The sequence below is a fragment of the Mus caroli genome, unplaced genomic scaffold, assembly GCF_978045245.1.
Source record: "Mus caroli unplaced genomic scaffold, Mus_caroli_1 scaffold_8, whole genome shotgun sequence".
Lineage (NCBI taxonomy): Eukaryota > Metazoa > Chordata > Mammalia > Rodentia > Muridae > Mus > Mus caroli.
This window is the reverse complement of record NW_028227263.1, coordinates 45,285,339-45,304,181: the sequence shown is the minus strand read 5'-3', so window position 1 is coordinate 45,304,181 and position 18,843 is coordinate 45,285,339. Positions and strand designations below refer to the sequence as shown.

General features: G+C 42.7%; 1 protein-coding gene across 2 annotated transcripts in view; it reads left to right on the top strand.

Annotated features, from left to right (window-relative positions):
* Positions 1 to 1,851: 1,851 nt before the first annotated feature.
* The window catches only part of Fchsd2 (FCH and double SH3 domains 2), a 186,127-nt gene continuing 169,135 nt past the window's right edge, over positions 1,852 to 18,843 (top strand). For both annotated transcript variants that reach the window (XM_021167292.3, XM_021167291.3), the window contains exons 1-2: positions 1,852 to 2,138; positions 3,862 to 3,959. In XM_021167292.3, the coding sequence (XP_021022951.1) occupies positions 2,118 to 2,138; positions 3,862 to 3,959 (119 nt within the window). In that variant the 5' untranslated portion in view covers positions 1,852 to 2,117. The remainder of the gene's footprint in view (positions 2,139 to 3,861; positions 3,960 to 18,843) is intronic.

Sequence of the window (18,843 nt, the reverse complement as noted above, 5' to 3'; positions counted from 1 at the left end):
GAATGAGGACACTGGTGGCAAATGGATGGCTTCAAGGAAACCAGAAACAGTAGAGTAGGCTTTGTAATTTATACACAGCTCTCAACTCTGACTCCTCATCTCATCTGTTAGCATGTGGGTTAACTCAACATAAAACACCTGGGTAGGAGTTCATCTTCTGGTCACAGAGCCAGTAGGTTATCTGGTAAGTAAGTCATCCTGGTCTAGTCCAGTCTCATGGACTTCCTTTTATGCCTGAACTGAGTTTCTGAGAACAGCTATCTGGGACTGCAAGTACTGAATGAAGTGGGGGAAGGGGGATCCAGTTCACATTGTGGCTGCGTGTGGAGCTGTGGCTCAAAATTAGTGCCAAGGAACGAGGAAGAAGGTTTTCTACTATTCCAAGCAAGCCAAAGGGAGCCTGATACTCCTTGGGTGGTCTGGACAGAGCGAGAAGGTGCCTGATAGGACCCCGAGGAGAAAGAGCATTGTCATTGTCAGATGAGGTTGAGTTTATCTAACTAGTTCAGGGCAGGCCAAGTGAGTTGACCTAGAAGTCCTCCCTTCCAGACAAGGGCTTCCTTCAGAGGCTTCCTCCATGGCCCTTGCTGTCTCCCTATGGTTCTTAATCTCACCTAGTCCTTTCCTCTGCCATGCTAGTGATGAACCCAGGGCCTCTCTGGTTGCTAGGCATGCGCCCTAACACCAAGCAAGATACCCCTCCTCACACTCAGCCCCTGGGATTCTAGGCATGCCATGTGAGCTTGAGAACGGCTCCAATTCTCTGCAGACACCATCCTTCCTATCTATGATACGGGAGTGATTCAAGAGATTTTCATTCTTTTCCCCAGTCAACTCCACGAGGTCTGGCTAAGTACTCTGGCATAGAGGGGCATCCATTCCTTTGCCTGGCAATTTTAGGTTATTTCACCTGTCCTCCAATGGCATAGGTCTGGCACCTGCGGCTAGTTGTGAAAGGACTTGTTCATGCTAAATTTCTCAGTGCACGTTTAGCTGACTAGGAGAGAGGGTACGCTGAGGAACTGAGAGAAAGCAAAATCCCGAATCCTCTTAGGTACCTCCTTCCTTATTGCAAACAATCCCACTATAAGCCTAGCCCCCCTCGACTCCTGCCAAATTCCCACACAAACTGTGCAGCCGCAGATGCAGGCGGGAGGCGGGGGCGGCCTGTGCGCGTGCGTCGGAGCAGAGTCCTCTCCCTCCCACGTGCGCGCTCCCGGAGGAGTCGCGCGCCCCAACGGGCTGGCGGGAAGGCGCGCGGGAAGCCCCCAGCTGCCTGCTCGGTGTGGGGGGAGGGAGGACGGGAAGCGTCCGGAACGTTCCATCGTCGGAGAGAACTGGGGTAGTTCTCGAGTCCCGTTCCCGTCCCCACCCTTCCCCTCGGCCGAACAATCCGTGAAGTTTCCCCCTTTCTCACACCGAGATCCGGAGCCCCGTGGCGCGGCCTGGCTAACCGCTCCCCCCCCCCCCCCCCGTCCCCCCGAAGCAGGCGGTGTGGCCGGGAGCGCATCCCCTCTGCAGCCGGAGCAGGGCGCTGTGGCGCGCGCCAGGGGCCGGAAATTCCCGCGGCCTGAGTGGTTGGCGGAGCTCTAGCAGGGGAGCGCGGCGCCGCCTTCCTCCTTCCCGGGCCGGGCGGGGGCGTTGGGCACCGCGAGGGCCGGGCTGCCCGAGTGGGTGGGGGGCCGCCGCGTCAGCCAGCTGCAGCCGGGCCGCGGCAGGCGGCGAGCGCGGACGACGCGGCCGCTCCTCCTCAGCCGCCCGGCGAGCCGCGAGCCGCCCCCCGCCCCGCGGCGGCCCCGCTCGCGGCCCCCGCCCCCTGTCCGTCTCCGCCTCCTTCCCTCACACACCCCCCGGGCCGCCCGGGCCCCAGGCCTTCCCGGCGCTCCTCCTTCTCTCCACACTCGCTGCGACCCGGCTGCTCCTGCCGCTCGCCTGCCTCGCAGCCTCCGGGCCGATTCCTCTTCCTTCTCCTCCCCAGGCTCTCCTTTCACACACACACACAAGCGCGCGCGCCCTGGCTTGCTGGGCCGCCCCCTTTTCTCCAACCCTCCTCACCCTCACAGTCCTTTAAACGCCGCCGTCGGGGGTGGGCGGAGGATTGATGTCCCTTCAGCATCATGCAGCCGCCGCCGAGGAAGGTAAGGGCGCAGCTGGCGGGGGGCTTTGGAGATTTGGGGGGTGGCGGTGCGTACAAAGGACGCGGCTGGGGCGACCGCTGCGCCCCCTCCCCCTTCCCGCAAGGGGCCGTGACCACTCTAGCTTCTTGGCTTGTCAGAGTTGCCGCCCGCCCCAGGCAGGGGGTCGCGTGTACGGGGTGTCTTTCTGACGGAGGGGCGGCCAGTGCTCCTCAGTACTAGGGAGGACACCTCCCTCCCCCCGAGACATACGCTGGAGTTTTTTTTTTTTTTTTCTTTTTTTCTTTTTTTTTTCGGGCATGCATGTGTGTGTCTGTCTGCATGGCAGTGCTGCCCAGAGCAAAGTGCATTCTCAGAGCTGTACGGGGGAGAGGCGGGGGAGCCCCTGCAGATTTGCAGAGCCTTGTGCGTGACGGATTGTTTAGTCTGCGCCAGGTTCGAGTCCTCCAGTCGCTTGTCGACACTCCACCCATTGGCAAATTCGCGGGGGGATTTGTTTCAAGTCTCGCCTCAAGATTTGGCCTGTTTTTTTCCCACGGGGCTGCGGGAAAAGAAGTTGGAACGGTCTCCGCCCTCCCACCCCAAGGGAAAGCAAATTAAGGATTGACGGGTCCTGCTTAACGCCCCCCCCCCCCCATCCCTTTTGCCCCGCCTCGGGCTAGGGGGCCAGGGAAACGGCAGGCAGAGCTTCCAGTACGAAATCCAGAACCTGGCGATGCATGCATGGTTTGAGCACCACGGTTGGGGTTTGGATGGCTTGGGTGGCAGTGACGGTGCTCTGGGGCTTGCCAGCAGCTTGGCTGCTCTCTTCTACACCTTTCCGCACTGCCAAGGCTGTGTCCTTGTCTTTTTAAATCTTTCAGATGGATACTAGGTATCTACTCTGAGCAGTGGGTAGAGACAGTTACATCCTTCCCTTGTGGGCAAACATTTGCCTTATGAGTAACTCATCATCTATGCTTCCCTTTCTTTTCTCTTCTTAATCTGATTTTTTCCCCCAGTTACCGATCCTCCCCCTTTCCCCCTGCACGTGTACCCCACCTCTCCATGTAGCTTTGCTCTGGTGGTCGGGATTCCACCAAGATCACACACCAATTGCAATCCCAGGGTCAGGCCTGGCCAGGATGGCTCCAGCCAGCTGGCTTTGGCGGTTCTCTCCGTTTGAAGTGGGCTGCCACCCGGCCTGGCTTGCTGGGTTAGTTTAAAAGCCCGGCATATGCTGGAAGGTCACTTTTGCATTCTCCTTTGTGAGAAAGAGATTATGATTTGATGCGCTGTCAGAGTGGAGGGCATCATTCTGAGACTGTGTGCTTTCTTGCAGCCATTATGGAATATTTTATGTAGTTTATTCATGAATATTATTTCATGATTGTGTAAATTTCGGTCGCTAGGTATTAGGTACACTCTTTAATCTGTGCTCCCTGCTTCTGTGGTTAATGCCTGTATCTGGGAAGCAAGAGAAAGCAGAATGACAGTTTGCACCCCTTTAAACTGCAATTTTTTTTTGTATTTGTGAATTTTTATTCAGCCCTATGTCTTACATTCTCTGGCTAATTTTTTTCATTAAACTTAGTTAAGTAATAAAATTGGATGGCAAATATGAACTTTTTGGTTTTGGGGGATAGGAAAACTAGAAGTATACATTCTAACAAATAGTATCTTCTTTAAGTAATTTTTTTCCTTCAAATTGTAGTAAAAGCCTTCATAAATACATACTATGTTTTAGGTGAAAGTTACACAAGAGCTGAGAAACATTCAAGGTGAGCAGATGACAAAACTTCAAGCCAAACATCAGGCAGAATGTGACTTACTTGAAGATATGAGGTAAGATTATAGTAGGAGCTTGAGAACTTCTGTATCTGCTGCCCAGAACCCTTGAGTTGCCAAGCCCTAGGATCTGATGATGGAATTTCCTTTTGGATTTCCTGCTTTCAGGCTGTAGAATTTCGACTCAGCTGGAAGTTAAAACTGGAACTAACACAGTTTAAATTCCACGTACACATACTGTAGAAAAATGAGGGCCTTAAGAGTCTTATCAGTTAGAGCCTGGCATGGTGGCGCACGCCTTTAATCCCAGCACTCGGGAGGCAGAGGCAGGCAGATTTCTGAGTTCGAGTCCAGCCTGGTCTACAAAGTGAGTTCCAGGACAGCCAAGGCTATACAGAGAAACCCTGTCTCAGAAAAGAGTCTTATCAGTTAGTTTGTAATCACTCAACTGGAAATTCTTACATCTTTCACTGAGTTGCAAGTTATTTATTGGCTTTAACAATTCTAACATTTTAAAGCTGACACTTGTGGTTAGTGGTTAATATCTGGGATGAGCCAGTCACCCGAGATGAAGCTATACTAGCACTGTTTGTTAAAACATGGCAAGTATTACTTTGTGTTTGAATGTGCAATTCAGTGAGAATGATATGCCATGTTTTACTAAGGCTGCCTATAGTCATAACAAGGAACACTCTGAGTTTGATAGCTAAGATATTGCACTAACATGGTGAAAATGAGTGCTATAACAGGATAGTAAGATGGACACGGTGGCATGGATCTGGAATCCCAGTAATCCCAGTGCTCTGGAGGCTGAGATAGGAGGAGCTTAAGTTCTGGGACAGCCTGAGCTATACAAGGAAACCCTGTTTCCAAAAAACAAAACAAACAAACAAAAAAACAAAAACTTTCTACTCATGTAAAACATGAGTAGAAAGTAGGAATTGCTTTCTTTCTTTTTATATTTTATTTTATTTATTTATTTATTTTGAGACAGGGTTTCTCTGTGTAGCCTTGATTGTCTTGGGACAGACCAGGCTGGCTTTCAACTCAGATCTACCTGCCTCTGCCTCACAAGCTCACTGAGACTAAAGACATGAGCTGCCACTACTCAGTTGGGACTATTTTCTTTTTCTTTTTTCTTTTTCATTTTTTGGTTTTTTAAGACAGGGTTTCTCTGTAGCCCTGGCTGTCCTGGAACTCACTTTGTAGACCAGGCTGGCCTCAAACTCAGAAATCCGCCTGCCTCTGCCTCCTGAGTGCTGGGATTAAAGACATGCACCACCACGCCCGGCTGGGATTATTTTCTTAAAGGAAGTATCTCCCTCCCTCCCTCCCTCCCTCCCTCCCTCCCTTCCTTCCTTCCTTCCTTCCTTCCTTCCTTCCTTCCTTCCTTCCTTCCTTCTTGGGACAGGCTCTTTCTGTTGTAGTCCTGGCTAGCCTGGAACTCTCAGATTCTTCTCCCTCTGCCTCCAGGTGCTGGGACTGAAGGCATGCACCACCACACTTGGCCTGCTTATTTAACAATCCTGTAGTACAAACTGACAGTTCAACAAATATTTTTGTAAAGGATAAAATATGGTTTGCATATTCAAATAGAGCAGGTCCATCCAATTTTTACTTATATAATAGTTATCAAATTGGAATTAAGTCTGTAAACCATTAGTTGGCAATTTTCCCCAGAGTGTTCCAGCATAATGTTTTATGAAAAACATTATCATGCAATGTTAGGATAAAATTATGCATGTTTTGGATAACTAAGCATTTTAAAGAGTTTATCTCCCCCCCCCCATGCTTACTTTAGACCTTTTTGTCTTGAGCATTTCTTCTATGCAACTGTCTTTGTAGGATTTCTAAGGCATATGCTGGCGAGGTGGCGCATGCCTTTAATCCCAGCACTTGGGAGGCAGAGGCAGGCGGATTTCTGAGTTCCAGGCCAGCCTGGTCTACAAAGTGAGTTCCAGGACAGCCAGGGCTATACAGAGAAACCCTGTCTCGAAAAACCAAAAAAAAAAAAAAAAAAAAGTTTTCATTAATTTTGAATATACAAAGATTGCTTTTCTGACTAGAAAGTGTTCTATTTCAATTCTGAATTTCTCTTTTAAAATACTTTTTTAGATTTTATGTGTATGTGTGTATATCTTTGTGTGTGTGTGTGTGTGCCATGTGTGTGTAGGTACACATGCAGGCCAGAAGGGGGTGTGGAATTTTGTGGAGCTAGAGTTGCAGGCAGTTGCAAGACTCCTGATACATGTGCTGAGAACTGAGCTTGGGTCTTCTAGAAGAACAGGAAGTGTACTTAACCACAGAGCCATCTTTCCAGCGTCTTGTTTCTCTTTCTAGCCTTTCTGTTTTGTTTTCGTCCTATGGTGAGGGTAGAGGTATTTGTTTTAAGTGATACTTTAAGTGAGGCATTGAACCCCATGGCCTTGTATATACTAAGCATGTGCTATATCACTGGGATCCATTAACAGCTGCCACAAGCAAGACTTTGGATTAAAAAAAAAATCCCTCTGCAAGATACTAAAACTTGATGTGGTTAAAAATTCAGCTTTGGACATCTGTTAAGCCTACCTAGATGTTTTAGAAGACATTTCTAGATGAAGGAAGTAATAATTTTCAGAAGGATTTCAGGAAGGAAAAGTTAGTGGGTAAGTAGAGATCTTACCTGGGGCGTGTGGTCATGAAGTCTCATTGATGGTGTGTTAATCCTTAGGATTTCTTGATTACAGTCCTTTCTCCTATTGTTTGAACTATAGTAGAAGAATGTATGGTCATGAGTCTGGACATTGGAGTCACTCAGTCTTGGATTTCTGTCCAAACTCTTTTACCTATTAGCCATGCAGACTTTTGAAAACTGACTTAATCTTTTTAAACTTCGGTTTCCTCATTTATTAGTTGGGGCAATAGTGGCTTTCATTCATAAAGGTTATGCAGATCAGATGACAATACATATAGATGCAACATACATTAAGCTAGGTTGATATTGATTGATGCTTCTGCTGTTGCTACTGTTGAATTCTTCCTGATCCATCCATTCTGCATTGGATTATTATAGTAACATTCCTACTTATCACAGCAGTCTCTTCACGATTTCCTTTCTTCATTCACTCTTTAGTAGTCTGTCTTCCATGTTGTTATCAGTTCCTCTTTCTGTGGCCTTCTAGATAGTAGTACAATGGCCACAGACCTCTTTTCCTAGCTTAAATATTACCACTTAGTGTGTCCTTTCTCTCTTGGCCACTTGGGAATCTGATTATCTATTACTCGACAGTTGTGGTTTTCCTTTTCCTCCTCCTCTTCCTTTTTGGCATCTTCATTCAGGTTTTTGCTATGGAACCTGGGCTGGCCTTGAACTTACTCTATAGACCAGTTGGACCTTGAATTTGTGACCAGTCCACCTGTCTAGTCCACCTGTCTCTGCTTCCTGAGAACTGAGGTTACAGGTGTGTAACAGCCACCACAGCTATCTCTCCTCTTTTTTTTTTTTTTTTTTTTAACCTGCCAGTTCTGGTTACTATTACTGCTGTAAGTTAATTATTCTCTGAGATCACAAAGAATTTTGATTTTGCATGTTTCTGGTTATTTCATGCAGGTGAATGCTTTTATGTTAGAGGCTAAGTCTTTATTTGTATGTACATAATTTATGTTATTTATTCATTCATTTTGAGACAATATAGTTCTAGCTATCCTGGAACATGTTATGTCAACCAGTTATTCTTCCACTTCTGCTTATGAGTACTAGGATTACAGACACATGCAACTGTGTCCTGCTTATACGTATATGTATACATATATGTGTGTCAGTGTTCTGTTGCTGTGAAGAGACGCCACAATCATGGGGCTCTTATTAAGGGAAGCATTTAACTACGGTGGGCTTGCATAGTTTCAGAAGTTTAGTCCATTGTCGTCATGGTGGGGAGTATGATGGGATGCAGGCAGACATGGTGCTGGAGAAGTGACTCTCGCTGTTCTATGTCTTAATCCACAGGCAGTAGGAAAAGAGACTGAGCCTGGTTTGGTCTTTTGACACATCAAAGTCCACCCCCAGTCACACACTTACTCTAACAAGGCTAGACCTACTAATCTCTCCCAAGAAGTGCCATTCCCTGATGAACAAGCATTTAGATATGTGAACCTATATGGGGCCATTCTTATTCAGACCATCACAATGTGCATGTATGTGTGCTAGACAGGCTGGTCAACAACTCACAGGGTTCCTCTTGTCTGTCCTTTTCTAGGACATATCCTGCTTTTACATGTGTGCTGGAGATTTGAACGCTGATCCTCATCTTGTACAGCCCCACTATGCTATTTGACATAAACTATATCTCTTTTATATTTAAGATGTATCTGAACATGGTGGTTTATGCCTATAGTCCCAGCACTTGGGAGGCTGATGCAGGAAAATTGCCATGAGTTTGAGGCCACCCTAGGTTCATAGCAAGTGTCAGACCAGATCAGACTACTGAATGAGAGCCTGTCTCAAAAAACTAAAACTCAAATACCAACCAAATAAGTAAAAATATCTTGCAGTGTGGTGTACTGGACATTAGAGGTATATTTTAAAGAAATCAGTGCAGTCTTTTACACTCCCATATAATTGTAAGTAGCATATACTATTACCTGCTAAAACATGCTTTTAGGCTTGTCTAGTGTCTGTCTTGCGTCAAAGATGCCTTTGGTTTGACACATTTTGTGAAAATAGGTGATTATGCCATGTGTCATCAGATATTGCTAAATAATGTATTATGAACTTCCTTCTACTTACACAGAACAAACAAAAGTTTTCTATAGTTTCATGAAATAGGAAAAGCTCTCTATTCCCTCTGTGGAAACATTATACCCAATCTAGTGTGGTAGCTCTGGCCATGAATGTTCTTAAGAATACATTTTAAGCTGGGCATGGTGGTGCATTCCTTTAATCCGAGCACTTAGAGACAGGAAGGAGGCAGATCTCCATGAGCGTGAGGCCAGCCTATGACATAGTGAGTTATAGGATAGCTAAGGCTATGTAGAGGAACCCTGTCTCAAACACAAACAAGAGTACATTTTATACACTTTAAGCCAGACATGGTGTAATGTATCATGTCTCTAATCCTAGTACTTGGGAGGCAGAGATGGAGGATCTCTCTGAACTTGAGGCCAGCTTGTCTACAGGGTAGTCCCAGGTCAGCTAGGACTACATAGTGAGGCACTATTTCAAATAAAACCAAAACAAACAAAAAATCTTGAAACGAAATAAACATTTTTAAGAGCTGTGCATGGTAGCACATTTCTGAAACCTAAGCACTTGGGAGATTGAGGCAGGATTGCAAAAGTTTGAAGTCATCCTAGGCTACTTAGTGTGTAGTTCAAAACAAAACACCCAAAAGCTTTAAAACCCCAAACAAACAAATTCATTTGGATGCTGCCTGGGCTACATTGTTAAAAAGTTTTAAAAAAGCAAAACCAGGAGCTGGAGATATGACTTAGTGATTAATAACACTTGCTGTTCTTGCAGAGGACCTGTGCTCCATTCTCAGCACCAGCATGGTGATTATAACCTTTGGTGGCTGTAGTTCCAGTGGATCTGACACTCTCTCTGGCCATTGAGGGCACTGCCTGTAATGTCCATATATTCAAGCAAAACACTCATATATAAATACAAATGAATCTTTAAAAATAAAACAGATAATATGCATTTTATAGCAACGTTTCATTTCCACAAGAAGAGCGAAGATGTGGTTGTTTTTAATGTTGCTCATGAACTCAGTAAACCCTAGAAGACACTCAGATAAATGAGACAAGCTGTTTATCTTAGAAAAATAAATCAAGGCTGGAGAGTCGGCTCAGCTGTTAACAATACTTGTCACTCTCCAGAGGACCTGGCTTTGGTTTCCAGCACCCACACAATGGCTTACAGCCATCTGGGTCACAGGCCCAGGGAATCCAGTGAACTCTTCTGACCTCCATGGGCACTGTGCACGGGTGGTAAACACACACACAAGCAGGTAAAACACTCGTACACGATGGGCACTGTGCACGCGTGGTAAACACACACACAAGCAGGTAAAACACTCGTACACGATGGGCACTGTGCACGGGTGGTAAACACACACACAAGCAGGTAAAACACTCGTACACGCAAAATAAGTAAATCTTAAGAAAAAAAGAAAATCCCACTTTGCTATAGGGTTGTCAGGTTGGCTTAGCAGGTAGAGTCACTTGCTGCTAAGCTTAACTGCCTGCGTTTGATCCCTAGGACCCATGTAGTAGAAAGAACTGACTCCTGCAAGTTTTCCTCTGTCTTCCACATACAGGTGAAAGTAGATTGGTAGATTGGCTTCTAAGTTTATTTAGCATAAACAAGTAGCTGTTAATGGGTTTCGAAATGATAGAAGTCAAGGTCTGTCTTGTGAGCTGGGCATGGTGGCACATGCCTTTAAACCCAGCACTCAGGAGTCTGAGGCAGGCAGATCTCCATGAGTTTGATGCCAGCCTGGTCTGTGATCTACTAGGGAGCTCCAGGCTGTCTAGCTAAAGCTGCATAATAAGACCAATAACCAAAATGAAACAAAACAAAAATTTGTCTTGGGTAGAATTATGCTATACAGGGTCCTTTAAACTAGATCTAACTAGGAAAGGTGGCTTAGTGGTTAAGAGCACAGGCTAGTCTCATAGAAGACCCAGGTTCTATTCCCTGCACTGACAGTACAATACATCTAACGTGACACATTAAAAAAATTGTTTTGTTTCATTATTAGATGTATCTCTATTGTTATGTATCTTCAGGTGTTGCATATCTATGAATTTATTTGGAGATAAGTAGTGTGGAAACTTTAATTTAATTTGGTTTTCTTTTAATCCTGACTCAAAGCTGTCATGATAACCTTATTTTACAGTGTGACTACCTGAGCTAATACAGAAGTAGCTTTGCATTAGTAGCAGGTGACTTTTGGTACATTGAAAGATGAAGCTCAAAGTAGTTTACTCTCCAGTAGTAGAGTGCAGTATTTCTTGCTAAGACACCAATTTAGGTTTCTGGTTCCTTTCCTCCCTCTTTTCCTTCAGTGCAGCTTGAGTACTTAAGAACTTGTCTGCTTAACAGTTTTTGGATTTTGGAACATTTTAGTTTATTCAGATATTATAAAACTCACAACTGGAAAAAAAATTTAAATTGCTTTTTAGATAGGATCTTATACTATATATGCCAGGCTGGTCTTGAACTCATGGTAATCTTTCCGATTTTCCTCCCAATTGCTGGGATTCTGGGTATGTGTTATCATGTCTGTTTTTTTTTTTTTTTTATATAAAGAAGTGGATGAATAGTAAGAATACTTTTGTTTTTGTTTTTTGAAAGGACCTTATTGAGCCTTTGAAGTAGCTCAGTGGGTAAAGGTGCTTCTTGTTGAGCCTAATGATTTGAGTTCCACCTAATGTTTGAAAGGCAAGACCAACTCTCCCAAGCTGGATTGGCCCAGGGACTCCCTGTGTGGCTGAAGGCGACCTTGATCTGCACCTCCAGCCCTCTGCCTTGATAGTGCTAATAGCTGGCACACCATGCCCCATTTATACAGATGAAGCTTTCAAGATTCTAAAAGAAGCTAAAGGGCAAACCTAAGATAGAAAGAGATGTAAACGGGAGGATTTTATGCTACATGCGGCAGGTCCCACCGTACTCCCTTCTTATCTTCTGGAATTTGAGGGGAGGAGGCCAGTTATGAGACCGTCTTCTTCTGCTGTCCTCCCTCTTCTGCTCATTTCTTTCAGAGGGTGGATTTGGAAACTCGTGTGTTGGGAGTGAATTAAGAGAAGGAAAGAGAACTCACTCGTTGTTAATCAAGGACATTCCATTCTTTGGGGAGATTTCATACTGATGCATTTCCTGTTGAAATTTATTGTCAACAGTGAACAAGCATACTTGACTTTTTGTTGTTGTTTTAAGACAGCGTCTCCCTACACAGTCCGGGCTGGCTTGGTACTTGGTATGAATGTATGTTAGGCCAGACCTGAAGTGACCTCCCACTTTTATCTCTTGAATGCTGATATTACAGACAAATGCCACCATTTTATAGCTGGCTTTAGTTATTTTTTTTTATTTGTTTGTTTGTTTTTGGTTCTTTGAGACAGGGTTTCTCTGTGTGACAGCCCTGACTTTGTAGACCAAGCTGAGCTCGAACTCAGAGCCACAGAGATCTGCCTGCCTCTGCCTACCAAGTGCTGGGATTAAAGACTTGTACCACTGCCTCTTTTACTTCTTAAAAGTTTATTGTTATTTACTTATTTTCCTCCCTGTTCTCCAAGGCCTCAGACCAAGCAAATTTCTAAATACTAAAGACTATGTCCTTTTTTTCTTTCTTTTCTTTTCTTTTCTTTTTTCAAGTTTAATCCATATGATGTTAAATTAGAGTATACAGGGACTCCAAATAAAATCTCTTTATTTTTTTAAAATAAATGTTCATCATATATAGAAGAGAAATTTGTAGTCATACTTGTTTCTTAAATAATTGTTCTTTATTTCCATTTTTTTTTTTCTCACAGGGTTTCTCTGTGCAGCCCTAGCTGTCCTGGAACTTAGTCTGTAGGCCAGACTGGCCTTAAACTCACAAAGATCCTCCTGTTGTCTCCTGAGTTCTGGGATTAAAGGTTGTGCTCCACCACTGCCCAGCTGCTTACACTTTACTTTTTAAATCTTTTGTTTTATTTTATCATTACTGTATGCATGAGTATTTTGCTGACATGTATGTCTCTGTAACACATTGTGCCTGGTGTCTGTGAAGATAAGAGGAGGGCTTTAGCTCCTCTGGAACTAGAATTACACATTGTTGCTAGCCATTATATGGGTGTTGGGTTTGAACATGGTCCTCTGAAAGAGTAACAAGTGGTCTCAATCACCAAGCCACATTTCCAGCCCTGCAGTATTTTTTTTTCTTTTTCTTTTTCTTTTTTTTTTTTTTTTTGTTTGTTTGTGTGTTTGTTTTTAGATACAAGGTTTCTTTGTATAGTCCTGGTTGTCCTGGAACTCGCTCTGTAGACCAGGCTGGTCTAAAGGTGTGCCTCTACTACCTGGCTCTGCATTGTCTTTTTTTTATCTGTGTTTCTCAAGCTTTAATGTAAGAAACTCATTATGTGTCCTCTCTGCTGAATTACTTCTCTTGTCAGTTGTGCATTATTAACCCAGTTTATTATTTTTTTCATCCACTGAGCTATTTTGTTTTCCCCTGGAGATTGAACATGCTAGGCAAGTGTACTACTATAGGCCTATAAATCCCAGTAAGATTATTTTTGTGTATGTTAGTTACAATTTGTGAATGACTGAAGTAACTCAAAGAATAAGCTCATTGAAGGTAGAACAAAGGTTGCAGCTTAGCTCTGTCTCGACAAGTTACAACACTTTTCCTAGCCTGTGCTTTCTGTATGTAAGGAAAGATCAGTGTCTATTTTTTTGCTGTAAATTAAATGAGATGTGAAATAGTTTTGGTCACTCCTCTTGCAGTTGAAATTGAAGTTTGGAAAGAAAGTCTTAAGTAGACAAAGGCAGTTGTATTTTACCAACTATAAGAAACACTTTTTGTTACATCTTCTTAAGATGTATCCATGTTGTGTTATGGTTGGCTATACTGTAGTTGTCATTGTTAGTGCACATAATGGCAGAACAAGTATCTGTTGGTTTGAATGGAAATTCCAGACAATGCTTGGAATAGAAATGTTGGATCCAGTGGGCTTCTGATGGCCATAATATATGATGTGGGAAAACTTGGGATCTTTAACTAATATATAAGAACGTGATTCAGATCTGGGTATAGTGGCTTATGTCTTTAATCTCAGTACTCAGGACACTGAGGCAAGAGGACCTCTGAGAGTTTGGTCTCCAGAATCCAAAAAGCTAGGTGAGGTGGTAAGTGCTTATAATCTTAGCACTGAGCAGTCAGACATAGGTAAGTCTCTGGGGCTTCCTGGCTAACCAGCCCAGCCAAATTGGCAAGCCTCCAGGCCAGTAAGAGACCCTGTCCCAAAAGATAAAGTGGATAGCTACAGAAGAATGACATCTGAGGCTGTCCTCTTGTCTTCACATGCATGTGTGCTCATGTACATGCAATGCCTGTTCCATAACGCATGCATATATGCAATTAAAAAGTGACACACACATATATGAAACTGTCAAAGAATATATTTAATAAAGGAAGTGATTCAGAAGAGTTCAGCTCAGAATGTGAGCAGTTATGTACAAGATAAAATTTATTATATCATAAAAACACGACTATATAAGTTTAAAAGAGCTCTCTTAATAAATATAAATACAAACTTCAAATGATCAAGATGATCAAATTTTACATCACTTTAACCAGCAACATTTTTTCTTAATGGGAAATAAAATGCCATGCAAAGGGTCCTCTAGAGGAACAGAACCTACAGAATGAGTGTGTGTGTGTATGTGTGTGTGTGTGTGTGTGTGTTTGTGTGTAAAAGGGATTTATTAGAATAGCTTACAGACTGTGTCTAGCTACTCTAACAATGGCTGTCTACAATGGAAGGTCCAAGAATCCAGTAGTTGTTCAGTCCATGAGGCTGGAAGTCTCAGCTGGCTTTGATGCCAGTAAAGGAATATATTTGCCAGAGAGAGATTGGGTGGCATATACGCAGTGGAGTAAAGGCAAAGAGTGAAGAGCTTCCTTTTTTCATGTCCTTTATATAGGCAGTCACCAGGAGGTGACACTGACTACTGCTTACTTGAATTGAAAGAGCCATGGTTTTAATATCACCTCTTCCTATTGCTATTCAATGGCTTATTAACTTACAAGACATTACTTAATAGATCTTTATATCTAAATTTTAAAGATTTGGGTTTTGTTTTTGATTTTGATTTTAGATTTTAGATAGGGTCATTGTAGCTTAATAATTTAGACTTGAGTGGAGGATTTTCTTCCAAGCCAGAGGGAATTAAACTAAAGGATAGTAAAATTGTTCACCACTAGGATTAATCATAAGATGTGTTGGATAATTTTGGGGGCACTCTTCCCTGGCCTGCCAAGTGAGAATGAAGATCTGTGTTGGTAGGGTAAAGTGATAGACTGCACCAAGCACTGTGTAGATGCTTACCATTGTACTACCAGACCTACTGCTTAGTCTTATTAAATATAGGACTGGATACAGGTCACTTAACAAGTTCCATGTATCCTGGTTGCAGTGATCACGATACTTTATAGGCTATTTTTATTAAAATAGTAGATGCAAAATAACTCTTGTGTGGTGTATGTAATGTGTGTGTGTGTGTATGTATGTGTGTAAAGTATATATATGTACTTTGTAAGTCCATATATAGTTTAGTTTGGGTTAACAATTGAGAACATCAATTAAGAAATTATGGTCTGTGACTGTCCCCTAAAGAGTTAGTTTGTGGATTGAGAATTGCAATGGACCCAAAGATAAACTGGTCCAGTGGTATTAAGACCTCTTTAACTAGGATCAGTGCTCCTGGGTACTTTCTCTGATTCTTCTTATCATTGCTGAGTAACTTTCCTGTCATATTTTTTCCTCCCTTTCTCCCTTCCTCCTTCCCTCCCTTCCTCCCTTCCTTTTTTTTTTTTTTTTTTTCTTTTTTTTCATGACAGTTTCCATCCTGGAACTACCTCAGTAGACCAGGTTGGTGTCTAACTCAGAGATCTGCCTGCTTCTACCTCTTGAGTGCTTGGGTTAAAGGTGTGCACCACCATACCTGGCTCTTCGGTCATATTTCATAAGATGATATATAATAGAAGAGGGAACAACAGTTTCTTCTTATGCAGTTGCTGCATTTGTTGTCTCCCCTGTCCTCCTCCCATTCCAGGTCTTCCATTTTTCCTGCCACTCAGGAAAACAGTTTTAACAAATATTCTGTTATTTGCATGATATCTCGTTGGCCAAATTTGTTTCACATGCCCATTCTTGACCTGTTGCAATAATGGCTGAGAATGTGATCCTCTTAGATTGGGTCCTCACCAAAAAATAAGAAATGAATGCAGTGGCAGTGGTTTCACTACATAACTATTTGCCCTGATTGCTGCTGGGCAGATTGGGTGACAGGGATCCACTTGCAATGTACAGTTACTGATTCTTATGAAAGTACTAATGTATTGGGGTTAGAATACCAGGGACGTTTCTGGAATTCTAGTTACCTTGAACAGGTTGTGAATCATGGATTCCATATAAACTATCTGTTTCTTTAACTCTTTTTGAGTTTGGTATCTTAAGCTAGGAGGAGGGTACATAGTGGCCAGTAAGCCAGTGGACTCTTAGGAATTTCCTTTTAGTAATATAGGAGTGGTTAAAATTTTTGTCACTTCTGGACCTTTGATGGTTTACGGAAGTGTCAATCTAAGAGCCCTTTAGGCAAGTTTGTTTTTCTTACTTCCTTTTTACTTCTTAGGTGAGAGGTTAGTGAAGTGGCTGGACAGAAAGTCAGGAAAGACAAATAAGTAGACAGATCCCAGTCTGTATCATTTCCCCTTCATTAACAGAGGGTTGGCAGTTCAGTCTTAAAGGATGAATTGTGAGGGAGTATTTTACCTGAGGAGGCCTATGATAGCAAGTTGGTGTTTTCCTATGTAAATCCTTGAAATACCCATTAGAGGCCCGCAGTTGTCAATCTTCAGGATGACTTGATGCATCAACAGCTGCGTGGTTTCAGCTAACGGAGCTAATGTACGGCTACAGACTGACTGCCATAGGTCAAATTTTGTTTTTCTTCAGTATATTGTTTGGGCATGCTTTATTTTAATGTCCATTAGATCTCCTTTTTGGTGTTCATGTATGAATCTCATTACCCAAATGTATTTTGTTTTGTGAGTTTTGAAATAAGGAAATCAAAAGGGAATGCTGTATTTGGTATTATGAAAAAATACAACTATGTCTGTGGTCCCAAGGAACCAATTGGAGTATGTGTGTTCTTTGGATTATATTTTAGTGATATTTGTTTTTCCTCTCTGGTGGCTAGATGGGGGCAGTCAGCCAAGACTCTTGCTGTGTTTTGAATTTTGAACTGTGTGAATGTTCCTACAATCCAAATTAAAATTGAGTGACCTAGTACTATAGATAAATGTTTTACTGCAAATATATTAAACATAATGTGCCTTACATGTGTGTAGCAATTACTGCTGAAATTCAACTTTTGTCATCTAATTAGTATTAGTGAAGTTATTCTTCCTTTCTAGTGAACTAACTCCTGTCCTTTCTTCCATCTGTCCTTCCTTCCTTGATCCAACTGACCTTGAATTTGTGGCATTTGTGAGCCTGCCTCTCAATTGTGGGGATTTCAATGTGTGCCACCATGCTGGGCTAATGGATATTATTTACTTAATTCATTAAAAATTTAAATTATATTTCCGTATTTATTTTTTCCATTCTTTGTGGGCAATATGCATGTGTATGTGTTTTGCGTGTATATGATTTCATGAGTATTTAATGTGAGTATGAGGATGCATGTACATGCATATGTGTGAGCATGTGTGTGGAGGCTCATTGTTCATGATGGGAAGCATCCTTGATTGCTCTGCCTCATTCTTTGAGGCAGAGTTTCTCAGTCAAATCAGAGCTGGCTGATGTGGCTTGTCCTGCTCTAGGCTGATACAGCCAGCATGCTCTAGGGATTCCTTCTCTCTGCCTTCTGGGTCTAGATTTCCAGGTGTTCTGTTCTGTTTATGTGGTTTTCTAGAGATCTGAACATGAGCACTTTAACTGCTGAACCATCTTCCAAGCCCCCACGTTTATTTATTTAAACATCTATTTATTTAATTTGTGTATGTGTGTGCGCTCAAGAGCAAACACATGATGGTATACATATAGAGGTCAGATGACAACTCATGGGAGTCAGTTTTTCCTCCTAACCATGTGGAACTAGGGAATGCCAACTCTGGTTGTCAAGCAAGGCTGCAAGTGATCTTACCTACTAGTTTATCTTGCTGGCCCCAAACTAATTTTTTGATGAAAAATAAATTAGAGCCATTTGTATTGGTACATATCTGTAATCCTAATACTCAGGCTCAGGCAGAATTGTTGATTTGAGGCTAGCTTTTGATATTTGTGAAATCTTGCCTTAAAAAGAAGAATGTATTATAGTTTTCTTTGGAGGATGAGACTGGGACTTGACTAGGAAGTACCATGGGGGGTGGGGGCACTGTCTGGAATGTCACCATCCTATATCTTTACTGATGTTTAGGTTCTATAGCTATGATAGTCACAAGTATGATAATTTATACACAATATTGGTATACTTAGTTGTATGTAGCTTATCATAATAGGCTAAAAAATCATTGGACTGCAGTGTTTTAGGAAAGACTTAGGAGCAAGTGTTTTAGTGTGTATAGTTTGCACTAATTTGTTATAAACAGTTTGCACCAAAAATCTAATGTTTGCATGGATGGTAAGAGAGATACAGATATATGTTAAAGCGAATATTATGAAATGTTACAGCAGAACTTAGGTAGTGGCTATATGGATGTCAGCTCAAAGTTATTATGTGTTTGAAAAATTTCACAGTTAACTATTGAGACTTTCCTCTAACCATCCTGCTTGTGTTTGGGAACTAAAGTGACACAAAACCACCTGTAAAACATTAAAGTAAACTAGTTCTGAAAATTACTAAATATGCAACAACAGTGAATGCTATGTGTAACAAGGGGAGTAGGGCTAGGTGTAGCTCACTTATACAACATGTACCTAATATGTACGAGACCCTGAGTTCACATCCTGGTGTGGTTCTTACTGTTTAAGACAGTTTCTTGCTCTTTAAAATTTGTTTGTTTGTTTGTTTTAGGCTTTTGGTTTTTGATTTTTTTTTTTTTTCAAGACAGAGTTTCTCTGTGTAACAGCTCTAGCTATCCTGGAACTCACTCTGTAGACCACGTTGCCTTGAACTCATAGAGATCCACCTGCCTCTGCCTTCGCAGGGCTGGGATCTAAGGTATGCGTGCACCACCATGCCTGG